Raw genomic sequence first — 17,479 nt, 5'->3', positions numbered from 1 at the left:
TATTTCCTTCAGTCAAACACACTGATTGCATTTATCTAGTACTTCCTCTTTCAGGCATTTTTTGTTGGTATAGAATTTAAAAATTGATTTATTTAATGCTAAAATGGATAGAGTAAAGTAATACTCCATTCAATTAAAATGTTTTTCTCCTCATGGTTTTTAAAGACGAAAATAAATAAATAATTAAAATAGAAAAAAAATATAAAGTAAAAGAAAGAATAATAGAGGAGAGTCTCTTCTATATTGTTATTCTCTTATTTTAATTTCTCTTCACTTTAACTATTTATAGTATCGTTTTCTTAAAACACGTTCAAAAAAGAAATGGATCATTTTAATTGGAACATGAGGAGTAAGAGAGAGTAAAACATAAGAAAGAACAAAGTTTTTGCTAAAAGAAAGTAAATAGCTCAACTACTTTGGTACAGTCTAACAACGAATACAACTCAATTACCTAGGGACGGATGGTGTATTATTTTCATATACGACTTATTTTTGAGATATCACAGATTTTCTTTCGGGTTTTTATGTCATGATTCCACCATTAAAATTTAAATACACGAAATATAGTACGTACTAATTATTGAAAGTTAGATATAAGATTAATAAATTTGATCGAATCACTAAAAAATAGAGATTATTAGTAGTACTTAATAATGAACCAACATTTAATATCATAGAGAAAGTTCAAAGTAGTGAAGTTGGAGAAATCAACGGCAAAATGTGTGTCGGTGATGAAGGGAGCCTTATCTTATGTGAATCACGATATTTTGACGCGTAGTCGAAACAGTTTATTGGTAGAGTACTTAAAATTCTCATGGTTTAGCAGCTTCATCTCATACTGAGAAAATACATCTTTTATGAGTATCTCAATAAAAAAAAACACATTTATCATTTTAGGACGTTTACCAATATATTTACTCTTTTTCTCCCCAATTTTAATAAGTTAACTCAAAATCAATTGACTTATTACATTTACATTTTATTATTAAATTAATATATACATATATAAATAAATTCATATTTTATTGACTTTTTTATTCATTCTTTTTAATAAAGTCAACGAATTTTGTTTTAAAACTCATACTAAATTAAAACATACTATTGGGAGTATCTTTTATTTGTTTGACCTTATATATCACATTTTAAGTGACTATATAAGACCGATTTTATTTTTATTTGTTTGTTTGAGATTTCGAGCGATCAATATAATTATGTTTATTCAGAATTCAATAAAACAATTTAATACGAAAGCGTGGTGGAGCTCATTATATTTAAGGTCGACTCGACTGACTGCCTGACCTCCAACGGTCACTTTCACTTTTCCTAATTTTTAAAATGATACGCTCTCTCCCTCCTGCATAAGCATATTACCATATTTAATAGAGTCAGGTTTTAATATCAGTGTTTGCTTTTTTAACTATTGAATACACATTATACATCTATAAAACAGTGAAAGATCGAAAATTTATTTCAATGGATATTTAACCTGCCCAAATTCCATAATCGATTTATGTAAAAGAGCAATGCAAAGCAGTGGGAATATTTACAATTGTCCACACATGAAATGTTTATTTATTAATATTAAAAACAATTCGCTAATGTCATACTCCCTCCGTTCCATAGTAATAGAGATATTTCTTTTCGGCACGGAGATTAAGAAAAATTATGTTAAATGAGTCAAGTAAAAGAAGAATAAGTAAGAAAGATAAAAAGTAGAGAGATGAAACGACAATAAAGTACTCCATTCGTCCCACAAAAGATGTCACACTTGTGGGACAACATTGGATTTTAAGAGGTTTTGTTTTGTGTGTTAAATGGAAAGAGAAAATATAATTTTTATATTCATGTGAGAAAGAACTTTTTTCAAAAAGGGAAATGTAACATCTTTTGTGGGACAAATTAAAAAGGAAAGTGTGACATCTTTTGTGAGACGGAGGGAGTAAGAGATAGTAAAGTAAGTGAGAGGAAAAGTGTTGATTTTTACTAAAAACGAAAACGACTCCACTATTATGGAATGTATCAAAATGACAAAATGACTCCACTAGGAAAGGAGGGAGTATCATGTACGCAAATTACGATATAATCCAACTTAACTAAACGTAAATAGGAAAAAAAATATATACATATGGAAAAGGGCATTCCTTCAATTATTTAATTTACTTTTGTCATATAAGATAAAGAAAAGGGCATTCTCCTCAATTAATTTTGCGATATTATCCCACTTTTACCAATATAAATGGAATACTAAGATACAGAGAAAGGAGCTTCTCCTCAATTATTTTTGCCCTACTCTGTTTTGATAATAAAAATTCAACTATATGTTCAATTCTGTCTGTGCTATTCTCTATTTGTCCTCTCCCAACCCATAAAGCAATAGCATATAGCTTGGAAATGGCAGTCGCTTACAAATTGCTACTACCACTCTGCTTGATCGCATCAATTCTAATCCTTGAAGCATCGGCAGGTGCCGTGGGATGGATGATGCCGGCGGTGAGATCCGGCTGCAGGGGGACCATCGCTGAGTGCCTGGCCGGCGGAGACGACGAGTTCGATCTCGATTCGGAGTCCAGCAGGCGCATCCTAGCCACGAGCCGCTACATCAGCTACGAGGCGCTAAAGCGGAACAACGCCCCCTGCTCGCGCCGCGGCGCCTCCTACTACAATTGCCGCCCCGGCGCGCAGGCCAACCCCTACCAGCGCGGCTGCAGCGCCATCACTCGCTGCCGGAGCTGAACATTCCATTCCATTTACTATTTTTTATATAATTTTAGTTTGAGATTATTATACGAGGAATTAGCTAAGGCTGAAATTGCTGTTTGTGGATTGATGCTTTGTTCCCTACAGTTATCAATAGTGAGCGATGAACAATTTGTTTCACATATTTGTACTCATTGCATACATGTGATTGGAAAATTGTTGGAAATTTTATCCAGAATGTAATTCAAATATAATTTCAGTGTTTGTCATTGGATTTTTTAAAAATTTGTTGTTAATGGTGGGATGAAGATAAGATTCAAAGTTTCAAACGCTGATTTCCCGTCTGTCGCCTTTATGAACATGAATACCGTGTCAATTTGCCTTTTAAACTGTATTTATTTATTAGCATTACGAAACAATGTAAATTTATCCAAAGTTAACCAAATATCACGATTGAACTGACATATTTCATCAAAATTTTATTTGTATGGGACAATTGAGAAATATGCATAAATTTTGATTTAATTAATTTATTTTATAAGTTATGGGATGAATCAGAAATCAATTAAAATTTATGATTTAAATGATTTCTTATTTATTATAGTACTGCGAAAATGATAAAAAAAAAAAATGAATTCAATATTATTACATCGTGAAAATAATACAGCGAGGTTCCACTAAAAAATTCAGCTAAACAGTTAGGTAGTAGTACTAATTAAATTACAAACTATTTCCATTTTGCCATTTTTATCCATCCACCAATAAATATCTCATTTATTTTTAACTATTTTTGATAATGAATTACATATTTCATTAACTTAATTTCACTACAAAACTAATATACAAAAGTATGGTTCACCTTCCACTGGCCTTTACTCACTCACTTTCTACTACATTTTTTTCTTTAATTGAATTCATCTTTTTTAAATTAAATTAGTTAGGGCATTAGCAATGGGGGCCGATTCCCAGAGCCGATGGATTGGCCCCCCAATCACCTTCCACCGGTCACCATAGTGGGGAGGGAGCCGATCTCCCTTCCCCTTCGCCTTCGCCGTTCCGCCGATGGCAGAGCCGATTTTCCTTTTTTTTTAATTAATTTTTTAATTTTCTTCTCCTATATAAATACCTCAATCCTCTTCATTTCACACACCCACATCCGTTACTTCACAATTTTTCTCACTAGAAATGTTTAATTTCACCCACAATTCGGATTCGGATTCCAATTCCGACGTCGGCGAGCAACCCCATCATTGTCCAGATATTGTATTATGTTTTCCAATATTGTAATACATCGAAGAATGAATTTATTATGTAATTTTATGCGTTTTTTAGTTTTTGAAATGAAATGAGATAGACTAAGAGATAGGCTCTGCAATGGGCTCTCTATTGCAGGGAGATAGGCTCTGGGATGGGTCTGCTGACGTAACAGAAAAAAATGGAGATAAGCTCTGATATGGGCTCCGGAGAAGGACCCTTATTGCTAATGCCCTTGTAAGCCAAACTTTAAATAACATATTTATTTAATTGATTCTCTATATCGCATTAAATTCTAAGGTGTTAATTCTGTTATGCTAGTTCACCTTATGAATTATAATTACTTATAGCATTTTCAACTATTTACACTAAACTCAAACTCATTTATTTTAGTGTAAATATCACATCAAATATGATTTTACTCCAATCATTTATACTAAATTCAAACTTAAAAAAATATCATCTATATTATATTTTTTACTCATAAAATTTGAAAAAATTTTGAATTTGAATTTAGTGCAAACCTAAAAATAATTAGTATTACTTTTTTTCTAAAAAATCAAAAATAAGATTAATTTTGAAACACTATTAGAGCTAATCATCTATTCCATTTTAATTTGTAATGTACCCTTGGAGATGGACTTTCCTATTTGAAAATCTAACGTCTTACAAAATTTTCAACTATTGTCAACGATTTTTCTTGGGACTAAAATAAAGGTGTGTAGCCACTCGCCAATAAATAGCTTTCGGTTAGCATATTTTTTCTAAGTGATTTTGGAGTCTTTGTCTGTCGTGTCTTTTGCAAAAAGGGAAAGTTGTACAGCTTCAACAGGAATAAAAATATGAAAATTAAAGGCAGACATAAAGATGGGATTGGATGGGGATTCATAAGTATAATTTCATGAAATTATTGTATTGTAGTAGTTATATGTAATGCGTGTATGGTTTGATACTTTCATCCCTTTTTGCCTATGAAGTGGCTCTTTCGTTCATACCGTAACGGTAGGTTATACAATGTTCTAACACTATAAATGTTAATATCCACATCTTTCAAAGTTAATTTATCAATGAGATTTTTAGTTTATAAAATTACAACCAAATTCACAATTTATATAATATAAATCAAAATAAGTGAATCCAATCAAATGAATTACGGTGCATTTTTGGAGACTATACTCAATCCAAAGGCCCGTCACTATTGAGTGGTGGGGGTTTGGTTGTCTATAGGTAGCATGGATATTACACATTTGAATAAATGCCCATCAAACAAGATCGTCATATCTATTGGTTCCCCACTCATTAATTGTTACGGTGTCTCATTAATAACATCTAATTGATTCTCGATACTCAGACTGAAAATCACATAATTAAATTTAAAATAGACTCCTTGTACGTTTTCATAAGAAAACTACCATGCTGAATATCAAAGAAATCATTTGACTAATTGACTATACATATAGATTCTGTTAAAATTCTAATATCTTGTCCCACATCGTCTTGGTGATGATCCTATCTCTTCTATATAAGTGTGGATAACCCTCCCCCTTATAAGGCCTTTTAAGGGGTGAGTGGTCCATTTCTAATATGGTATCAGAGCTGGGCCCAAGTCGATGATGGTTTATCTCTTTATCTCTTCTCTTGCCTACCCACGTGATGGAAGTCCGATGTGTCATTCCGGCCCACACGTGAGGGGGCGTGTTAAAATTATCGGCTTGGTGATGATCCTAGCTTCTCTATATAAGTGTGGATAACCCTCCCCCTTATGAGGCCTTTTAAGGGGTGAGTGGCCCATTTCTAATATGGTATCAGAGCAGACCCAAGTCGATGATGGATTTTTTCTCTTTATCTCTTCTCTTGCCTACCCACGTGATAGGAAGTCTGATCTGTCATTTCGGCCCACACGTGAGGGCGCGTGTTAAAATTCTAATATCTTGTCCCACATCGACTTGGTGATGATCCTAACTCATCTATATAAGTATGGATAACCCTCCCCCTTATAAGGTCTTTTAAGGGGTGAGTGGCCCATTTCTAATAGATTCAATGAGCAAAAGCTGTAGATCAGTAATTCAGTATGGTGGTCATTATCCTATCTCTTCTATATAAGTGTGGATAACCCTCCCCCTTATAAGGCCTTTTAAGGGGTGAGTGACGCATTTCTAATAGATTCAATGAGCAAAAGCTGTAGATCAGTAATTCAGTATGGTGGTCATTATCAAGTAGCATAAGCAGAATTCTTTTGATAATATGTCGATATCAAGAAGTTCGATTTGGATCATAAGCAGAATTCTTTGATAATATGTCGACATCAAGAAGTTCAATTTGGATCAAATTTTATTAGATCTGTCTTTATTGGGTTGACCGGTTAGGAACTCGATAATTTCGGATTGAGATCAGATAACATACTAAAAAATATTTCACTATTATTTTTTAATTATTTTTAATTATACTTGATTTTTTTTTTCTCTAGATTGTGTTTATCGGGTTTAAATCATGTAAATTGGGTTTATGTCATTTTTGTGTGTGTCAACCCGTATTACATGATGTCGTTAACAAGTTTGTTTCGAGTACGGGTTGTGTTTATCTTTAAAGGTAGCAGATCGGATTCGTGTTCATGTTGAGAATTTTTTCTTAATAGGTTAGGTTCAAGTTATGTTTTATTGGGTTGGATCATTAAGTTGACCCGATAATGGTCTAACCTTTGACAAATCAGATTCCGATTAGATTTGCAGAAGCATTAAGCTAGTACGAGTACAACTTCGACAATTCCATTACTCAACTTCAGATAGGGTGTTAGAAAAAGAATTAATATTGACAAGTTTCATTCTTATACTCTCCCATGTCCCATAATAATTATCACTCTTATTATGAGCTCGAGTTTTAAGAAATGTGAAGAAAAGTTAATTAGAAAAGTTAGTGAAATGTAGGACCTAATAAAGTGTGACAATTATTGTGAGCGGAGGAAGTAATATATAATATTTCGTATATTTATATTATTAAACTCATCTTCTTATTAAAGACGTAAGTGGAGTACATTATACTCCAACATAAGTTATAAATATAGGAACTCCTAAATTTTTGGATAATTTTTAAATTTCATAATAATATCTACTTATATTATAGAAATGAATGTATTTAGTGGGATCTCTACAAATCCATCTGTCCAAGATTTATTGGTGGGACATAGCATGTCACACTACTACTTGGTATGTATTGACCATTGAAATTTTTCTCCACACCTCAAACACAACTTTTAAGCCCCCAAACCACCGAAAATCACCCAAGAAGGGGAAGAAGAAGCAGGAGGAGGACTGGATTCATCCCAAGTGTTTTCTACTTAGTCTTTTCCATGTTTTCTTCCAAGTGTTTTGTTACTTTTGATTGGAACATGATGGACTAAGTTTATTGGAATTCTATGGTTTTGATACTTTGATTTCTATGTCTACATAATACTGTTCCCTCCTTTCCTTAAAATTTGGCACCATTTGATCTGACATGAGTTTTAAAAAATGTAATAGAAAGTGGGTTGAAAAAGTTAGTGGCATGTGGGTCCTACTTTTATATGGAGTATTAGTTTTAAAATAAAATGTGAGTGAGGAATGAGTTAGTGGAATGTGGGGTCCACTATCAAAAATGGTAAAATTGAAAGGTGACAAATTTTTAGGGACTGACGAAAAAGAAATTTTCAGGGACGGATGAAGTATTTGATTGCCTAGCTCATGCTGTTGTTTTAAACTTGTGCTTTAACATTCGTTTGATTGACAATCTTCTGAATGAATTTTGATTTAGCTATAATATTAAGGAGATGAATAGCTTTATTCGGAATAGGGAATGTCAACATCTAAATCAATAGAACTCGGGTGAATTGAGATTTTGTGTGAGGTGTTGGTCTTTAAGATTTTTAGGGAGTTAAATGTTAGGTATTTGAAGAAGACTTCAATATCATCTAATCTACGAATTTCTCACCTAGGGGAAGGGGATTAATCTAATAAAGTGACCGACCTAACAATGCTTGAGATACATGAAGGCATAAGAATCAAGTAGGTTAATTGATGAATCAATGTTATGCTTGACTCATGTAGTTATTTTGTCATTCCCGTCCTTTACATTCATTGGATTAGCTATCCTTATGAATGAATCTTACATTTTAATAATAGACGATAGTTGAATAACAATTGTGCGGCTTAGGAGTGGACAACACCTTAGTCAAAATAATTCGGGAGAAGATTGAGGTTATGAGTGAAGATATAAATCGAACGTGCTTTTAGGAGTTGTATGCTTACATTAGCTTGCAACTTACGAATCGTACTTCGGGAGAAGGCATGATTTTACCTTAGTGATAACTTAATAATTCTTGAGACTCTAGTCAGCATAACTCGTAGACTGATTGATCACAAATTAGCATAGAGTCATAGTCATTTAATTCATAGGATTCTACTTCAATTTGATAGTGTTTTCATTCTTTTGTTTTTATTTCTTTTTTTTTTCTTTTCGGCGTGAAGCCCATCCACATTTGGTTGTCTAGATAGTAGTGATCGAGATTAAGTCACAGTATTTAGGACTTGGTACTATAATCTTGTGAATACGATACTCTTTACCTTCTATTTTACTATACTAGGCTCATGCACTTTTAGGTATAGCTCGTTCCTAAAATAAAAGCGAGTCAGCAATGTGTGTATGCATATTGTGCAATCAGAAACACTGAAAAAAAAACGCCATACATAAACTGGAACAAATTATATCGCTAGCTTTTAGTGAATAAATTATACTACAAATATTTCTCCCACGAAAGATTAATTATATCCATTAGAATATGTGGCAAGGGAACATGAGCAATGTCGACGGAAGGGCCAATCCAGCAAAACGTTTCTCTCCATTCTTCATCAGTGATCCTTAAACTTAAATGATCAATTTTGCATGTAGCAGTTGCACGGTAGAACTATAATTACTAATAGGATTTTAATAATGATGATGATGAATATGAATATGAAAATTTGATCAAGTTAGTTGGGATATGAATTGATTTCAGGTTAGAGGATTAATCGTGAAATAGGTCTGGACAAGGGTGAGGCAGAGCAGAATGATGGCGGCGAACAAGGCGATGACAGTCCACGGGCTAGCAAACCATGTATGGATAAGATCGACCATCCACGTCTTGGCCTTGCTCTTGCAGTGCTCCTCGATCTCCACCTTCACATCTTTGAATATATCCGAGTTGTCCATCCCAAACGTGTCCACGCCTCTCAGCTCATCCACCAGCTGCTGCTGATTCTGAAACCGGTTCACGAAGATCCCCTGCTCCTGCAGCTCCTTCGCGTCCTCCGCGCTCTCCGTCAGCGCCTTCATGAAGTTGGCATACGACAGCACCTCGAACGCGGACACCGTCCCGGGCGACATCTCGTACGCGATCACGTTCGACAGCGTGCTCAGCGCGTGCGACCACACCACCCGCCGCGGCAGCTGCAGCTCCGCCTTCTGGAACGCCCCCGGTATGAACTTGATGTCTCGGATCGAGCACGACGAGCTCGGCGTCACCTCGATCCCCTTTGATTTCAGATCCATCACGGATCTGATCGTGATGTCGCGCTCTGGATTCGTGAATTTCAAACCAGACATGTTTTTCTGCTTTGGGGATTTGGATCCCACCAGCATTCTGTGGCAGGCTTCTAGAAGGTGGAGAGGTAGTTCTTCCTCCTCCTCATCCAATTCCAACTCCTTTTTTCCACCGTCGGGATTGAAATCTCCGGCGAGGAACCAATTTAAGAAGCTGTTGATCAATCCGGCGCCTTCCTTTCCGCGGCGTAGATCGAGGATCAATTTTAGGGCGGGGAAGGGGAGTTGATTCTCGAGCAGCATTAGATCGGGAAAGGCGAATTGCAGCGTGGCGATGCCGAGGCACTGGTGCCAGATGAGGAAGACGTCGCTGTCGCCGGCGAGGCCTTCCATGAGCGCCACCATCAGGCAGGCGTCGAGGAGCATCATCGTGGCGAGTTCTCCGTCGCTGAATCTGTTGACGCAGTCTTCGTCGGCGTAGTAGGCTCTGAGGTCGCCGATTTGGGCGAGAATCATGCGGTGGAGGGAGGCCTTGTTGGCGTCGCTGCCGGAAGCGAGGCGGTCGAGAAACCTGTGTTTGACCTCCTCCGCGGCGCAGAGCTCCGGCTGGCCGTGGTGGTAAGGCCCCAGCGAGACGATCGTGGGGTCGTACTCTCGACGACTCTCGTTCCTCCGCCGTAGCTGCGGCGGTACTCGGTGTATCCGGCGGCGCTCGACGCCGTAGGGAGGTACGTTTACAGTTATTGCTACATCTACTTTCTCAAATTTGTTGTTTTCGGCAATAGTGATGATCTTTTCCATTGCAAACAAATGCAGCATCACTTTGGATTTTCAGTATTCTTTTTATTATTGTAAAAAGACGTGAGCTAAGATGGCATGCGATGTTGGAGCAGTTGAATGCCTTTTATATTTATTTATTAAATTTGCAGACCAATTATGACAATATAAATCTGCCAATAATTGGCTTATTTATGATTATATTGTAATATAATTAATCATATGAGAATTAAATATTGAGTTGGTATCGCTTTTGACATTCTCTATTGTTGATAATGTATACAGTAAACCAATAGCAACTGGGGCAGGCAGGTTCAATAGATAATGCTAATCTATGGTATAATAATACAAAATTTCATAACATTAATCTTATACCGTAGTACTAGATTAGACATTTTTCAGTAACATATCTAACAATATACTCTCACGTCCCATAATGAATATTATTCTTTCCTTTTAGTTTGTCAGATAACAAATGTCACATTTTTCTAAAGTTCTTCATAAGATTAATATAAATATATTTTTTCGCTTCACTTAAGGCATAAAATAATACTAATTCCTAAAATTTCGTATTATAATCTAAGTGTGATATTTATTATGGGACGGAGTAAGTACTATATATAATTATATATGTTCCAAGTCTCGTAAGTTATGTACTTTTTTGTTTGTAATGATTTATCACTAATGTTTCATGTTTTTTAATGTTATAAAGAAACAATAAAGTGTCATGTATGAATTATGATAGAATTTGGAATTTGGATACTTTTTTTAGTTAGAAATCACCTTTCAACCTACTATATACTCTTGCCATTCCTAATCCTTCTTACATGGATGTTATGATTAAACTACCTCTTATATTTATGATTTTACTACTTAATACTTTTAACCTTCAATTTATTTATTTATTTCAGTTCCATTATTGGTCTACCGTCTATGGCAGTATGCGTAGGCTATTTCTAGTATAAAGAGGACATGTTTTTTTACTTATTTTTATTAAACCATTACCTAAACTGAAAGTTTTTATCCAAACCATTAAATAACCATATATTTAATTCGTCACTTATTTTTCTATCACCTAATACCCCACTTAAGAAGAAGCTTAGAAGATTAAAATGGGCTGTCCATATATGGCACTTTTTAAGTGCATGTATTTGTATCTGAAGTGTTTTAAATTTTATTTACTTATTACAAAGTCTTTTCATGTATAATACAAGTACTACATATTTTTAGATCTAAAACAGTCTTGAGAAGACTAATTTCCACTTTTCAAACAATATTAATAACATACATCTATTTATATCTTTATTTCAAAATCAGATTACCCAAAACCACCATGTGTCATAAAAATACATCAAAATAATCAACTAAATGTTTAAAAGCATTCTTACAAAAACCAGTTTCTTTCCGTCCCTAATAAAGTCATTTTTTATAGTACTCATAATGTAACACCCCACTTTTCGAACCCTAATTTTCGTGTCATAAAATTTTTGCATTAAATACTTTCAATGCTATAAAATATGTGGACTAAGTGATGAGTGAATTAATTGCATGATTTCTTTGTGACCTAATTGCGACTTGGAGTTGAGATTTATGTGAATAGTCAAATATGTTGAGTACATGACGTGGCTGTTGAATAATCAAAGATTTCTTCGAGCAGAAGGATTTGAACATGCGACAACTACGATGGCTCGAACTAGTGAAGGACTACGATTGTGGCATCAACTACCACCCCGACAAAGTAAATGTAGTGGCAGATGCTTTGAGCCGGCGGGACCATTCGCATCTAGCTACTTTTCTGACAAAAGAGGAAAGTTTAATACAAGAGTTTAGTAAATTGCGATTAGAAGTGGTAAGGGCACCTGAAACGGCGGAAGGACGAATTGCCACCTTAGTGGTTGAACCATATCTGAAAACGAGAATCGTTGCAGCACAACGGATGGATGCGAAACTTGAAGAAATTCGAATGGAAGTGAGAACTGGCAAATCTGGGAGTTTTAGTGAGGAGTCCGACAATGCCCTCGTCTTTGAAGGAAGACTGTGCGTGCCAAACGACGAGGAACTCAAGAACGAGATCATGAGTGAAGCTCATGAGGCTCCATACACTACTCACCCGGGAAGTACGAAGATGTACCAAGACTTGAAGAAGTCCTTTTGGTGGAATGGCATGAAGAGAGATATAGCGGCATTCGTGGAGCGCTGCTTAGCCTGCCAACAGGTGAAGGCCTTACATCAACGACCGTACGGAAAACTACAACTGCTGGAAATACCAGAGTGGAAATGGGAGCACATCGCCATGGATTTTGTGACGGCCTTGCAAAGACCCTAAAAGGGAACACCGCCATTTGGGTGATTATAGACCGACTCACCAAATGTGCGCACTTCATACCGATCACCATAACCTACGGATCGAGCAAGCTGGCCCAGATTTACATAAAGGAGATCGTGCGATTGCATGGAGTTCCAGTGACGATTACGTCCGATCGTGACCCGAAATTCACTTCAAGATTTTGGATTAGTCTGCAGGGCGAGCTTGGAACACGATTAAATTTTAGCACGGCGTTTCACCCGCAGTCCGATGGGCAATCCGAGAAGATGATCCAAACCCTCAAGGATATGTTGAGTGCCGTGGTGCTCGACCGCGGTGGAAGTTGGGAATTCGTACTACCGCTGATTGAATTCGCCTACAACAACAGTTTCCAAGCAACGATAAACATGGCGACGTACGAAGCTCTGTACGGAAGAAAGTGTAGATCTCTGATCTATTGGGACGAAGTTGGTGAGCGAAGAGTACTTGGACCTGATGCAGTTGAAGAGAGGGTTAGAATTGTTTGACAAATTCGTGAAAGGATCAAGGAAGCGCAAGACAGACAAAAGCCGTACGCGGATGTCCGACGAACCGACCTGCATTTTCAAACCGGCGATAAAGTTTTTCACAAAGTGTTCCCGTCGAAAGGGATATCACGCTTTGATGTTAAAGGAAAGTTGAAACCGCAATTTATCGGGCCTTATGAAATTCTAGAAGGAGTAGGACCCGTTGCATACCGATTAGCGCTACCGCCAAGTCTCGGAAATGTGCATAACGTCTTTCACGCATCGCAGTTGCGAAAATATGTGTTCGATCCAAAGCACGTGATTCACTACGAAGAAGTCGCGCTGAATTTCGACTTGAGCTACGAAGAGAGACCCCAAATGATCTTGGACCGGAAGGTTCAGAATTTGAGAAATAAATCTATTGCTAGCGTAAAAGTGTTGTGGAGAAACCACGGGTACGAGGAAGCCACGTGGGAGCTTGAGGACAAGATGATGGAACTGTACCCGGAACTCTTTCCATGAAGGTACTAAATTTCGGGACGAAATTTTTTTTAAGAGTGGTAGGATGTAACGCCCCACTTTTCGAACCCTAATTTTCGAGTCATAAAATTTTTGCATTAAATACTTTCAATGCTATGAAGTATGTGGATTAAATGATGAGTGAATTAATTGCATGATTTCTTTGTGACCTAATTGCGACTTGGAGTTGAGATTTATGTGAATAGTCAAATATGTTGAGTACATGACGTGGCTGTTGAATAGTCAAAGATGTGGAGTATATGACGTAGCCATTGAAAGCTCAATGTGTTGAGAATATAAGGAGAAAGTGAAAATGGTTGAAATTTGTGACGTGATTGTGTGAATATTTTGATGCGGGGTGAAATATATTGTGGCGAATTATTCCTAAGGGATGAGTGAGATTAAATAAAATTTTCATAAATATCATACACATTTTATTTGGAATTTTCGACCACCGTGATTTATTGGAGAGGAATCTTATTTTTCTTGGATTTAATTATTTGCTTGGGATAATTATCCAAATTAAATCCAAAGTCCAATTATTTCTTATTTTCTCCATGAGAAAATCGACCCCTATGCCTTACACCATGGAGATTTCGAAAATCTCCTATTTATGGGAGAAGGAATTATTTTATTATATTATTTGATCCCTTATTTATTCTCTTCCATGAATAAATATAAATATTCTAGCATATCTTACCATATCTAAAGAGATCTTGCCATATCCTATTTTAATTAGGAATTTAATTAAATTCCTTGTGGGAGGAGCTAAAAATCGCCTATCCCATATTTTATTTGGGAGAATTATTATTTTTATTCTGCTCTGTGATATTTTATTCTACTCCGTAAAATACCAAATTAAATCATAGGCTAATTAAATAGCCTAGATTTCGAAATTCCTCCTTATTTCTCCCCACAGATCACACCAACTACACTCCTCCAAATCTTCTCAAATCTTTAATTTATTTAATTAAAAGATGTTATATTTTGCACTCTATAAATAAGAGTGAAACCCTAAACCTAGAATCAAAATAGACGCCCCCTCTCTCTCCCAAATTCACGCCTCCCACTCTCCCAATCTCTCTCAATTTTTCTTCTATTATTCTCCAAGAGTTCTTCATCTTTTGAGAAGAATACAAGTTGAAGCCTCGAGAATTATTGAAGAATCAAGATTTTACTTTGTTTCTACCGATCGTTTTTATCAAGAAGAGGTATTTTGATCTATCTTTTCTCATCTGACCGATTAATCGGTGTTCTTGAACCCTCATGCATATAGATCGAGTGAAAAGGGAAAACAATTGATGAATAGGAAGTGATGTGCGTGTGTGTGTGTGCATCGGTATGCGTGCGTGTGTGTTTGTGTGTGTGCGTGTGATATGTGTTGAAGAACACTCATGCGTGACATGATTTGATGATAGATCTGGAGTTGTAGTGCGAATAAAATTGATATGATGAGCATGTCTTGATTTTGAATGATAATATAAAATGAATCGATGGGAAAAAGAGAAACGTTGGGGACATGCATGATTTTGAATCAATGATTGAGACTAATTTGTGATACACATACTTTAAGGTGATAACTCGCGCTCTCAGCGTGATAGCAAAGGGAAGAGCGTACTCGAGATCTAAGCCGTTGAGGTGGGCTTTTTTTTTTAAATAAGGACAACGTCCTAAATCTTTATTGATGAGAATGAAATCTGTGTTATCATGTCATGATTTGTTTTGTCGTGCCTATCCCTTGTGGCTATGCCACTATTGATTAAATCGAATTCGGATCCTTGTAGAGCTGCAAACTCTACTTGGTTAGTGTACACTAATGTTAGACCGTGTGCAGGCGTACGGGTCGGTCGGTCTAGTGACCTGGAATGCGGCCGCATTTCTTGTCATGTAGATTGCGGATATGGTAAACGTCGATGAGAAAAATGGTTGCGCAACCGTGATTTTGAATAAATGAAATATTTTGGTGCCTCGGGCATTTCTAAAGATAAAACCCCGATGGACACCTAGAACTGGCATGATAACTAATATTTTTGATAAAACTGTTTTCGGCATAAGTCCACTGAGTATGTTTATAGCACTCAGCTCTGCATGTGTTAACCCTATGTGCAGGTTGAGCGGCAACGAGCGGTTGGCGGTGTTGAGCAAGTTAATTAAATAATATGGTCATTTTGAAACTCCGAGTGTAGTTGTGTCTTCATACATGGCTTCACCCTTCTCTTGGATGCTTCCGCTGAAACATGAAACTTCTTATCATTTGATTGAGTTCGAAACTATTTCATTTTGTTTAGAATATTGAGACATGATACATTTTGGATTACATTAAGCCCCTGTCGTTTTGAGCATAAATTGTGATATCTATTCTTCATTGGATTTCATTGCTAAGCCGTTGCTTTTATTGTTTTAATTGTTCATTAAATACTTTGGTCAAACCCTTTATTGAAACTCTAGCCTATGTTCTTTGTTGCATTTAAGTCCGCCTAGGTCGCGATCGCCGCATTTATTATACCCTAGAAGGGCGGTCGTGACACATAAGGTAAGAAATTTTTCTTTTTTTCATCCCTAATAGTAGTAATACAACATTATTTACTCCCTCCGTCCATAAAAAATAGAGCAACTTGTATATGACACGAGTTTTAATGTAGAATTGGTAAAGTAAGAGAGAAGGGAAAAAAGTAAGAGAGAAGGAGAAAAAGTAAGTGAGAAGTAGTGTTAGTGGAATGATGTGTAGGGTTATTATTTGTTGAAAACTTTCCATAAATGAATGTGCTCTATTTTCTATGGACGGCCAAAAATGGTAATTGTGCTCTATTTTTTGTGGACGGATGGAGTATATTCCATAAGATAAGTTTTCATTTTTTCTATTTTTTGGGTACGCATTATATTCTTGCCTTTATGATAATGTATGATTTCATTTATTCCTGATTGAATTTAGATATGATATTATTTTTTAATTAATATTATTCTAATAATATCTTATTTCCTTCATATTATTAGTTGCATGGCAACAATTTATAGTCTGCAATACGCATAAGCTCGTTTTGCATTTGATTTTCTCCCTTGCGAAAGTTACAAGCATGAATAATGTAAGAAGTGAGTCCACATTCATCTCTTAAACATAAAGAATTAAAGGCTAAACAAGAAAGGAAGGTGCTATCAAAAACTAGCCGTTAGAGTTAGTTAGTCAGTTAGGAAATGAGCTGTCATTGCTCTAGTCTTGATTCTTGGCTCCAATTATGTTAGGAGCGGTTACCAAATTCTATGAGCTACATATATAGCTCATTTGCTTGTATCTAGTTAGTTAGTGAGTCAATCAATAAAGAGAATTCCTTTTCTCCAAGAAACTACTCTTTCTTCTTCAAGATTAGTGTGTGTTCTCTGTGTGCGCACGGTGTATGTGTTCTGTGTGAATTACATAGAGAATAGCAAAGAGTGTGTAAGCCTTGTGTGCTAAGATAACAAGTGGCACCGTCTGGTGGGAAATTGAAGCTGGTTTGCAGAAGTTTTAGACGGTTTCAGAGATGGTAGCAAGGCTAGATGCAGATAAATTCACAGGAAAAAATGATTATGGTCTGTGGAAGATGAAGATGAAGACAGTTTTGATCTAGTAAGGTTTGGCAGCAGTTCTTGCTACTCCGAATGAGAAAGGGAAAGCTCCGGCACTTGATGAGAAATCCCAGGCCAAGCTTGATGAGATGTAGCTCAAGGTCCACAGTGCAGTCATCTTGTGCTTGGGAGACAAAGTTCTGAGAGATGTGCAAGAAGCCAAGACAACAATGGAGATTCTGGAGAAATTGGATGAAGTCTATTTGGCTAAGTCTCTAGCAAATAGACTTTACCTGAAGAAGAGGCTCTACTCCTATAGTTTTGCTAA

At 36.2% G+C, this 17,479-nt stretch overlaps 2 protein-coding genes across 2 annotated transcripts; one reads left to right on the top strand and one right to left on the bottom strand.

The window, feature by feature from the left end:
- Positions 1 to 2,231: 2,231 nt before the first annotated feature.
- On the top strand, positions 2,232 to 2,966 carry LOC125207642 (rapid alkalinization factor-like). The gene has a single exon (XM_048107067.1). The coding sequence runs from the start codon at positions 2,392 to 2,394 to the stop codon at positions 2,731 to 2,733; it is 342 nt and encodes a 113-aa protein (XP_047963024.1). The 5' UTR covers positions 2,232 to 2,391; the 3' UTR covers positions 2,734 to 2,966.
- A 5,684-nt stretch (positions 2,967 to 8,650) lies between these two features.
- Positions 8,651 to 10,340, bottom strand: LOC125204774 (UPF0481 protein At3g47200-like). Its single transcript, XM_048103503.1, has one exon. The coding sequence runs from the start codon at positions 10,318 to 10,320 to the stop codon at positions 8,974 to 8,976; it is 1,347 nt and encodes a 448-aa protein (XP_047959460.1). The 5' UTR covers positions 10,321 to 10,340; the 3' UTR covers positions 8,651 to 8,973.
- Positions 10,341 to 17,479: the final 7,139 nt, after the last annotated feature.

The sequence above is a fragment of the Salvia hispanica genome, chromosome 2 (genome assembly GCF_023119035.1).
Source record: "Salvia hispanica cultivar TCC Black 2014 chromosome 2, UniMelb_Shisp_WGS_1.0, whole genome shotgun sequence".
Taxonomy (NCBI): Eukaryota; Viridiplantae; Streptophyta; class Magnoliopsida; order Lamiales; family Lamiaceae; genus Salvia; species Salvia hispanica.
Note: the sequence above shows the minus strand (reverse complement) of the source record. Positions and strands in the feature narration are given on the sequence as shown.